The 11,438-nt window shown below is 36.6% G+C and overlaps 1 protein-coding gene across 1 annotated transcript; it reads right to left on the minus strand.

The window, feature by feature from the left end:
* Window positions 1-6,877: 6,877 nt before the first annotated feature.
* Window positions 6,878-10,499, minus strand: LOC104091102 (scarecrow-like protein 21). Its single transcript, XM_009596376.4, has 2 exons — window positions 10,157-10,499; window positions 6,878-8,893 (listed from the first exon to the last, which is right to left on the minus strand). Exon 2 carries the CDS (start codon window positions 8,806-8,808, stop codon window positions 7,057-7,059), a length of 1,752 nt encoding a protein of 583 aa, XP_009594671.1. The 5' UTR covers window positions 8,809-8,893; window positions 10,157-10,499; the 3' UTR covers window positions 6,878-7,056.
* Window positions 10,500-11,438: the final 939 nt, after the last annotated feature.

Here is an 11,438-nt window from a genome sequence, read left to right on the forward strand (position 1 = left end):
GACGAACGGGCAGTCCGAGCACGCCATTCAGATCTTGGAGGACATGATACGCGCATGTGTTATGGATTTCGATGGTTTATGGGATCAGTTATTACTGCTTGCAGATTTTGCCTAAAATAACAGCTACCAATCGAGTATTCAGATGGCTCCTTATGAGGCCTTATATGGGAGGCGTTATCATTCTCCAGTTGGTTGGTTTGAGCCGGGAGAGTCTAGGTTGTTGGGCACTGATTTGGTTCGGAATGCCTTGGAGAAAGTCAAGTTGATTCAGGATCGGTTTCGTACAGCACAGTCCAGACATAAGAGTTATGTTGATAGGAAGGTTCGTGATGTTGCATATATGGTGGGTGAGAAGGTGTTACTTAGAGTTTTGCCCATGAAGGGTGTGATGAGGTTCGAAAAGAAAGGCAAGTTGAGCCCTCGGTATATTGTTCCTTTCGAGGTGCTTGAGAGGATCGGAGAGGTGGCCCACAGACTTGCCTTGCCATCTAGTCTATCCGGTGTTCACTCAGTGTTTCATGTTTCTATGCTCCAGAAGTATTTTGGTGATACGTCACATGTTTTGGACTTCAGCACGGTACAACTGGATGGGGATTTGACTTATGATGTAGAGCCGGTGGCTATTTTGGACGAGCAGGTTTGAAAGTTGAGGTCAAAGAATATAGCATCAGTGAAAGTTCGTTGAAGAGGTCAGTCGGCCAAGGAGGATACTTGGGAGGACGAGCGGGAGATGCGGAGCATATATTCACACCTATTTGAGACTCCATGTATGATTCTAGACCCGTTCGAGGATGGATGTTTATTTAAGAGGGGGAGAATGTAATGACCCGGTCGGTCATTTTTTGTACTGTAGACTAATTCTCCTATTTATTGCTTCTTCTATATTCATTTGTGGTTATGTGACTTGCCAGTGTAGTTGGCTTGGTTTCGGGGATGTTTCAGAGTGAATTGGGACACTTGGTCCCGAGGTTGAAGGCTTAAGTTCAAAGAATTGATCAGATTTTGACTTTTGTGTAGATAACTCCAGAATGGAGTTTTGATGGTTCCAGTAGCTTCATATGGTGATTTTGAACTTAGCCGTGTATACGAATGTTGATTTTGAGATCCGTAGATTGATTTGATGCTTTTTTAGCTAAAGTTGGAAAGTTGAAGGTTTGGGAGGTTGAGAGGTTTGACCGAAAGTTGACTTTCGGGATCGGATTTATGTTTCGATAGTTGGAATAGGTCTGTTGTGTCATTTGATACTAGTGTGCAAAATTTGAGGTCAATCGGACTTGATTTGATGTGGTTCGGCATTAGTTTCAGAAGTTGGAAGTTCATTAGTTCATTAGACCTGAATTGATGTGTGATTCGGAATTTTGGTGTTGTTTGATGTGATTTGAGGGTTAGAGTAAGTTTGTATCATGTTCTAAAACTTGTTGGTATATTTAGATTGGACCTCGGGTGCGATTCGGATTATGTGCGGACCAAGTTTGGACTTTGTAGAATTGCTGAAGAATTTCAAGTTTTGGTACAATCACACCTACGAGGATTTTACCGCAGGTGCGAGACCACAGTAGTAGTCAGGCCAACGCAGGTGCAAAATATGCTGAGGCTGGGGAGCTCACAGATGCGGGAGGTGGAACGCAAAAGTGAAGTGGGGTGTGTTCATGGGTTTTCGCAGATGTGGACATTGAGACGCAGATGCGCATGCACAGAAGCGCAAGAGTGACCGCAGAAGCGGATATTGGCGTGAAGGTCTGGGACCGTAAATGCGAAAGGAGTCCGCAGAACCGGACTCCCAGATGCGATGGTTACTCCGCAGAAGTGTATGGTCGGCTTTTGTAGGAAGCCGCAGATGTGGCCACGATTCCACAGAAGCGGGACCACAGGTGCATTTAAGTAAGCCGCAGGTGCGAAATCGCTGGGGCAGTGTATTAAATCGAAGGTTTGAGTTATTTCTCTCATCTTGGACTTGTAGAGCTCGGCTAAGGGCGATTTTGAGAGGTATTTTGCTACCATTGAAGAGGTAAGTGAAGATTTATCACTTTTATTGATAAATATTGATTACCCATTGATTATTATACCTAGTTTATGTGTATTTGAGGTGGAAATTGGAGATTTTAGGCTATGTTGTTGGAGAGTGAGATTTGGTGATTTGGGGGTCGATTTGTGGATGGAATTGAATGAATTTAGTATAGTTGGACTCGTAATTAAATGAGTATTCATAATTTGTGAATTTTGTCAGATTCCAGGGTGCGGGTCTAGAGTGAATTTTTGGGGTTGACTTTCCGATTTTGATTAACGATTCTAGTTTTATCATTAGAGATTATTTCCTATTGCTATTATTGATGGTATGAAGTAGTTATGACTAGATTCGAGTCGTTTAAAAGCCGATTCGCGAGTCAAGGGCTTTTTGGAGTACTGATTTGCACGCTTTGAGGTAAGTAACACATCTAAACTTAGATTTGAAGGTATTTAACCATGTGAACTACGTTATATGAAAGATATTGGGGTGACGTACACGTTAGGTGATGGGCGTGTGTACGTGCACCGGTGTGTTCTTAGTTGGGGAGGCCTTTAGGCTATTACCAGGCTTGTTTTGCTATCATACCTTGTTATCCCCGCGTTTTCTCTACTTGTTTAATAATTTGAATTGTGATTCATGTTAGACATTATGTCTAAGCTAAGAGTTATTTGTTTGAGACTTGATAGGGATATTCTTGCTGTCTCAGAGCTATATGCCTTATATATACACATTTTCTCAGTCATGATGCTATATCCATGTATGACATCTCTGTTTCAGTACTTCTTGTTTGATTCATCACATATTGTTGATCCCTCTTATGTGTAACACTGTTAAACTTAGCATTTTGAGATGTGTTTATCTGATACATGAATGGTAAATGACTGAGTTTGGACCATAGAGCCGGCTTGGTATTGATTTTGAGGTGACGTATACGCCATGCCCATATTGGGCTAAGTGTTATTGTTTTGGGACGACGCGTGCACGGGCCACACTATTGGGCTAAATGATTATGATTAGCGCTTGGGCAGGATCAGCCCCTCTGAAGTTTGACATGCCAGCAGTCAACACATGCACAGTATTTTATATACGTGCTTTGATGATGGACAATTATGCCAGGCACTCGTACACTGTTAAGTGTGAATATGAATAGATCTACTGTGACATTATTGATTGACATGTATACTTGATATATAGGCATAGCGTAAATGAAATACTTTATCCATGTTGGGCTTTAACTGTTATACTTGAAAGCATGTTTAAATTTCTACAATGTGAATAAGCTGAACATGATATCATTGACCTACTTGTTTCTACGGTTTTCCTTTATATTCCGAATTGTTACCGGTTATTGATATTGGCATTTGACTATTGTTTTCGTTACTGCTTTCAGCCCAAGGTTAGTGTTGTTTTTCATTGAGTACATGAGGTCGGTTGTACTCATAATATACTCTGCACTGCATGTGCAGATTTAGGTACATCTGGTCGAGTTGATTCTCAGGCTTGAGTTGTTGCGAGCTTTTGGGAGACTACGGGGTAGTTGTTATATCGTCATCAATCCTTGAAGTTCTCTTCAGTTATCTCTATCTTTACTGCTCTATTGTTCAAACAGTTGTATTAAAGGTTTTTGCTTGTATCTTGTTATTCAGTAGTGCTCGTGTACTCTTTGATACCAGATTTTGGGGTTGGTTGTAGCAGTATTATAGTTTATTCTCACATACTTTATGATATTCCTCCGTTTTTGAGTTAATAGACCACGTTTATTCGATTTTATTGTTATTATGTGATTGTTGGCTTACCTAGGAGAGTTGGGTTAGGTGCCATCACGACTTGTGAATTTTGGGTCGTGACAAGTACTTTTGAAGATTAGCAGTTTGTGTTTGGCCAACTCGTATGAAAAATACTTTTTGCAGATATTTGATAAGTAAATTATGCTTTGCCAATCTTTCTAAAAAATACTTTTGATTGATAAATTATGAAAAAATGATAGTAAAGATTTAGTTTACAATTAACATTGTCTAAAAAAGAGAAATTTTATATATTGATTCTAAAAGAATTTAATTAGTTTTTTTATCTATATTTAATTAAAGTATAAAATATAAAGTAATATATAGTAAAGATTTTAGCTAATATAAAATATAAGTTCATAAAAGCAATAATATTTGTAGGAATATATGTGCTTACAAGTTATATGTATGAAAAATACTATCAATTCTTGAGAAAACAATAAACTAGATAGTGTTGCATTATGTCAACTATATAATATGCATGCATGCCAAAAAAAATATAAAATAAAATTAAAAACTGAAGATCATATAATACTAGTATACTACAAAAGAAAAATAATTATACCTTGTGAAGAAAATATTTGGATATAGTGATTAGTATTATTATTTCAAAGAGTAATAGGAAACGAAGAAATGAAGAAACATCGAAAGAGAAAAGGAGAGATATATTTATAGTGGAGAGATTATTCCAAATAGGAATAAGAGAAGAGGAATAAAAATAGTGTAAAAATAAAAAGGAAACAAAGGGATAATAGAGATAAAAAAAATTATATTAATAAGGGATAATTTAAGAAATATAATTTTATGGTAAGAATATTTTTGTCTTTGAAAAATTAATTTTCTGCTTCTGCTTCTTGGAAGAAGCTAGAATTTATAGCTTCTTCAAAGGCAGAAAATTTATTTTTGTTGATGCTCAAAGTACTTCTCTATTTTGGACGAACACCTCATATTTTCAAATAAATATTTTATTAAAAAAAAAAATACTTTTAACCCACTAGAAGCTTGACCAAACAAACTCGTATTATGAAAGCAAAGCTAGCTCTCAGCTGAAGTCTAGAAAACCCTTCAACAAATATGTCAACTGGTCGGAACTTCTCCCTTTACTACTATAGCATATATGGACCACCAGAAACAATATTGTTTTTAGGGACAACAACTCATCCCCTAACATTAACATTCCCGTGAATAGGGATTTTTTTCGACTAATAGGCTAGCTAGTAAATCTAGAAGAAATACCATTCTTATTAAGTGGGAATCACCCAATGCCAACTTCTACAAACTAAACATAGATGGCGCATGTTTAGGTAATCCAGGAAAAGGTGGTATAGGGTTGTCTTCAGGGATAGTAACAAATCATGGGTTCTGGGATTCAACATGGGTATAGAACACGCGACAAATATCTACATGACGGCATTGGCACTATTTCACGGGGTTAAACTAGCAATTGAAAAAGGATTGTTACCATTAGTAATTGAAACGGATGGTCAAGAACTTATTAACATGCTCCCTAATGATGATTGTCTCTACCAAAACTTGATTGATGATGGCAGGTCCCTATTGAGGAGCACGAGTGATCCGTCATTAAAGCATGTATTTAGGAAGCTAATGGAGCGGCAGACTAATTAGCAAAAAATGCATGCAACATGGACGCTTTTGGAAGATTACTCACATATCCCTTCCCCGCTTTTGTTTGTACTACTTTTGAAAGAGATGGAATATGTAGATTGTTACCTAGGCGAGTCTCTCCTTGTAATAACTCTTGAAGTTTGCTATTCGAATAAATACCTTTATTACCAAAAATAAAAAAAAATAAAAACTACTTCCCAGGTTTATCCTTAGGAATTTTGTTACTTGTTAGATGCTTGTGCTATTTGGTTTTGACTGCCTGGAGCCTTATGTCCAAGCTTCATTTTTATTTTGAGATTTGTACATAACATTTACTTGGTAATGAAAGTTATTTAATTACCAATAAAATAATATAAAAATAATTTTATAACTTTAATAATATAAAAAGCAAAATTTAGAAATCATGCGTAACAGCGTAAGTTGTGTGCTTTCTATATTAAGACACTCATACAAGAATAGAAAAAAAGAATCAATCATGAAAACTATAACTCAGAAGGTGTTACCTGAAACTCTTCATCGTACCTCGAGCAGAGAATTCACAACCAAAATACTGTTTCTTCCTTTAGTCTTTTATTTTTGTCCATAATTTATTCATCCTTTCTTTTATTATTGAAACAAGTTTTTCGCCCATTATTTTACTATAGAAACCGGAAAACAAACAAAAACAATATCTGAATACTCTTTTATTAATTATTTTGCTTTCACGATTTTTTACAATATTAAAATTAAGAAAGTATCATTTTTAGATCTCTTATGTATAAAAGATAGATCTCTAAAAGCAAATCTCCCATCTGTGAAAAAAAATAAAAAATTGGGATCGTAAAATTAAAGATGGATGGGAGCAGAACATGAAAAGAGAACTTGTTAGCCGGTGCATATTTGCTTCAATTGGGCCAGAAATTTTAAAAATAGACAAAAAAGACTAACACACACAAACAATTATCTGACAGAGAACTTTTGTAATTACCTTTTCTGTTCTTCTTTTATTTAATGGAGAAACGTGTTATGCAATGAAAATGATTCACGTAATATGTGTATTTGTTGTGTGAGACACAAAATAGAAATGTTCTGTCATACAAACACACTATGAAGTGAGAGAGGCTTGTCAATTGGGCCTTTCATTTGTGTTTATGTAAAACTTTGCCAATCTATTAGACATTTACACTACCAGAACAAATTTACAAGGATAGTTTACAATGATAATGCAAAAGAGATAATGTGTCTCTTTTGCATTTTCTATTTTTCTATTACTCCATCTTGTTTTTGTTCGCCCCTTGAGAGTTTGATGTTTTCAACTGCTCCATTACAAAATTTGGTGCAACTCAAGAAAACTTCCAAACTAAGGGACAAGAGCTAATTAACAAAATGAAAGTTATCTATAAACACAATAGGTTGTGATACTTAAAATTAATATCCTAAAGATTCCGCAAGAAAATTTCTAAACTAAGGGATGAGCCCATGAACAAAATAAAAGATACCTATAAACAATAGTTTGTGATACCTGAAATTATCTATCGCTACATTCAAACTACATGACGTGCTAGAAAGGCTATTTCATCTGTTTCCCACATACTATACTAGAAACTGTTATTTGCTAGAAATAGCTCTTCCTCTGGTTTACATAAATTTGTTTCATTCTCAGTGCCAAGCAGATGCTGAGATTAGATTCCTGTCCTTCCATCCCAACAACATAGCGCCATCTTTCTCCACTAGTGTATAATGCTCTGAGTAGCACCTCAAGAGGCTCTTTATTACTGAATTCACGTACGAGCTCAGCGGATATTGCCTGAACCCTGCCATTGTGAACCTCAGTTTCCATTTGCCTAATAGCTCATGACGTTCCACCCTTTCCTTCCCCTCGCATGCTATGATGTTAACTATATCCCTAGCCAAACAATGCTGCTCCACGTTGATCCGCTCCTTCCTGTCCCTTTCCAAGGTCACGTCTATGGACTCGAACATGGCACAATAGTAGTCTAGAGCTTCTAAAAATCGCGGGAAAAAAGGAGCTGTGTTTGTATTTGATTCTTGTTCCACCAAAGTGACCACCTTGGGAGAAAGCGACTTTACCATCCTAAGAAGCTCATCCCTTGGGTTAGTCACGTCAACACTCTCATCAGGTGTGTGGTGAAGTACCAAAGGGAAGTTTACTGCCAGAGCCTCACCAGGCCTGACGTCAAGCATATCCCTGGTGACTTCAGGAGCGAAAACTGGCACTGCATGAAACTCAACTGGAATGTTGAATTTCTTAGAAACTTCTGCGAGCCGCTCCCCCACTAATGTTAATCCATCTCCCCGGGCATATTTTGAAACTGGATCATCAATCCCTGTAATACGTACATGAGGGGCACCGCTAGGCCTGGCCGCAAGAGCTTGAAGAAGAGTCAGCCATTGAGTCCCTTGTGCAATTTGGAAGTCTATAATGTGAATGCGATCTTCATTTCTGCATGCTTCTGCTATTGCACCATTTGCAGCCATGTAACCAAATTTTAGATAAGGACATATCTCATATAGGATTTGCATGTAGGAAAGCAAATCCCTGCCAGCTGGTTCCTTACACCTCAGAGCCCTGTAAATGTTGGTTCCAGATGCTTCTTTTCTAGCTACTAGCCCTTCTACTATGTAAGCACCGAGACGTTGGATCGGATCTCCAGTAATGGAAACAGCATTTCTTGCCTTGGCAATCAGTGATCCAAAATCATCTAATTTGTTCTCAGCAAGAGCTCTGGCACATGCTATAAGCAGCTGCTTTAGGTTGCCAGAAGGAATTCCCTGCAATGACAAATCCTCCATTGCTTTGTGCCGCTTCTCACTTTGAATCCCACTGCTTGATATGCCAAAGGCGGAGACATGTAACGGCTGTGTTTCAATTCGACGCGAAACCTGGCCTTCTTGGTTCCACATCCTGGACCTCTGACCTGATGTTTGTGGCTGCTTAATATCCCCTGCCGAGGGACTGGATGTTGTGGCTTCTTCCTCTGGCCCCATTAAAGCAGTTTCCAATTGCAGCAGAGCATGTTTCATGTTCTGACTGTGGTTTGCATACTGTTGTAAAGAAGTTTCACCAGAGCGAACCAGTAGAGTGTTTGGGCGGAAATTAGGAGAGGGACTAGGGCGATGGAAATAATGATTATAATCCAGTGAGGAATTACTGGAAGGACTAGTTCCTGAAATATTTTCAGTAGAGCTGTGCTGCTCCAGGCTATCACTTAATGTGGTAGGGGTATCAGGATCAAAATAGTTTGCAAATGGAGAGTTTGGAGAATTTCTCGAGTCAAATTTCAATGTTCCCAACAGCCTATTAGGCAATGAAGGAGTAGTAGCCTTAGAGTAAGAGTATGATAAATTCGCACCAGTCACACCATATCCATACAGATGGTGTGATTCCATGCTATATGGCTATCATTAGCTGACCTAAGCATAAATCATTCCCAGTACGAACACTTTAACAGTTAGTATCTGTTAACAAATCAACCTGCAAAAGGTACACAAACAAGTATACATCAGTTTGGCAACCCTTGTTGATGGGAAAACAGAGTTTTCTAATGACTTGGACGCGCAGAAATTACAGATTCAAGCACTCGGAGCACAACCATTGCACGTTGCATGATATCACGAGGCAAAAAAAATGATAATCTATCATGCGAAATTAACAATAGTATATAAAAGTGAGATGCAATTATGTCTTGCCAAGTAAGAACATTTTTAGTCTAGCAACATTTAGATGGAAATTACAAGTTCACAACCAGATTTACCAAATACATCTTAAATATGACCATGCTCCTTATGATTCTCATAACACAACAGAAACAAAACAAAAATAAAAATTGAAGTGCCCATCTACCGTCAACTCTCACATCAGTCCTAATAGTTGCGTATGCATTAAAATTTGCATTCTGTAAACCAGCTATGGCTTAAGAAGCAACTCCTCTATACCTCTTGAAGACATAAAAAATTTGAAACAACACACTTTCTACCTACCACAACCTCCACATCCACTCTCCTCCAAAAAGAACCTTAAAAGTTCTGATAGTCAGGTGCACACAAGATAACTCGCACACCTCTCTCATAAAAGGAGAGTCCGATGCATGGAGTATCTCGCGTTCACGCAGGGTCGTGGAAATGGCAGCACCCGAAGGGTGTAATGTAGGCGATCAACCCTGATGCAAGTATCAATGGCTGATTATGCGGCTCAAACTGTGAAGACAACTTTACCGCTGCGACGCAACCTTAAAAGTGCCAAAACTAATACGAGCCGCTATTGGAAAGAAGGTGAAAGTCTTCATTTTTGACTTCATATAAAAAAATAAAAAAATTAGTAGCAGGGAAACGTTGTTAAGCTACAATATACATGTCATTCAACTAACATATAAGAAATTCATTACTTATTTATTCAAGCTTAGAAGTGCACAACTGTAAACACATCACGAAGCATATTATTGTAACAAATTATTTACTATTTGTTCATTTTATTCAATAAATAAGGCTATGACAATTCCGGAATAGAAATATATGCGCCTATTTACCCGTTTCAATTTATCCACCCTTTTTTATATTATAGTCTAAAGAACCGAAGCATGAGAATACACACAATAAAACCTTGTTATATCAGTCTGTTTGATTGCGGAGAAAAACCAGAAAGGAAACCGAATTGAGAAAGACAAAAAATAAAAGGAACATCAGTTTTTATTTTTCAACCAAGACAGAGTCGAAGTTGCAATTGGAGGATGAGAAATACCTGGTAAAATCTGCGGAAGCAAAAGGGAAACTCAAAAATTCTTGAGCTTGGGTCTAAAAGAAACAGCTTGCCTTTGTTTATTGATATGAATATTTGGAGAAATTTATGTGGCAGTGAGAATTGAGAATTAGAAAGAATAATTGAGCAGCAAAATGTGAACTTGCTTGCTTATATATTTATAAAAAGAGGAGGTGAAACTAGGGACGAAGGTTAGACTTAGACTCCAATTCCAACAGGACAGCTGACCTTTGATTAAGGTACGGTTTGAAGTATTGAAAGAGTTGAATTTGACGGAGGCACTGACGGAATACTTTTAACGGTTGGTTTCGCCGACCACTGGATTCAACTATGGCAGAATCTTCCCCCCTCTTTCAACGCTTTATGAATACAGTCACGCGCTCTTTTGCAGTGTGTACAACACGATTTTCGGATTTATCAGTTAAGTCCCCCAATGGGTGATTATTGCTAGGGGTGTCAATTGTTGGGAGATTATTTTATAAAATTTATACCATGCCAAGTTTTCGATTATTTTATTATATATAATCAAAATTAAAATTTTTGAAACTGTCTCACTTATGTAGATATCGGTGCGGTTCAGTTAATTTTCTATATTTTTTTAAATATCATGTAAAATTTATCAGTAGAAGTAGAATACAATAACATACGTTCTTTTATAGGATTTGGCAAAACTCTCTAGATATTTTTACTATTTAAAGGGTGACGAATTAAAAAAAAAATGAAAGATGACTAGAGTACAGATCCATCAACTATTCTACAACAACGTAAAAGAAATCAAGCAAAGTCAAAGAAAATATAAATCACACGAGTGGAAAGATATTAATCAAGTTAGGATTAAAGAATAAAGTCTATAGAAGATTAAATATTCAAAAAGATAAATCTAAATCATATGAAAGGAAACATATTCAATACATTATAGTTTGCTACTCATAATCGTTAGAATACTTTGTGTCTTGCTAATGAAGATATTTGAAATAACTTAGTTTAAGTAGAAGTATCATAATAGGTTTTAGGAATTAGTATTTTGAGTTTAATTACTTTTTGGTTTGTAATAGTTTTCATAATTTCAAGGCTAAAAGAAAAATTTAATGTATTATTATTTTTAAACTTACTATATAAATATATTTTTTACATGTAAAATTTATTCGGTACGACTCGGTATTTTTTTAGTTTATTTTTATAAAATAAAAAATCTACTCTAATTATCGATGCAGTTATAAATTTATATAAAAATCTTTAATTTTTTTTAAAAAAAACTAAAAAT

Source organism: Nicotiana tomentosiformis, chromosome 7, assembly GCF_000390325.3.
Source record: "Nicotiana tomentosiformis chromosome 7, ASM39032v3, whole genome shotgun sequence".
In the NCBI taxonomy this organism is placed as follows: domain Eukaryota; kingdom Viridiplantae; phylum Streptophyta; class Magnoliopsida; order Solanales; family Solanaceae; genus Nicotiana; species Nicotiana tomentosiformis.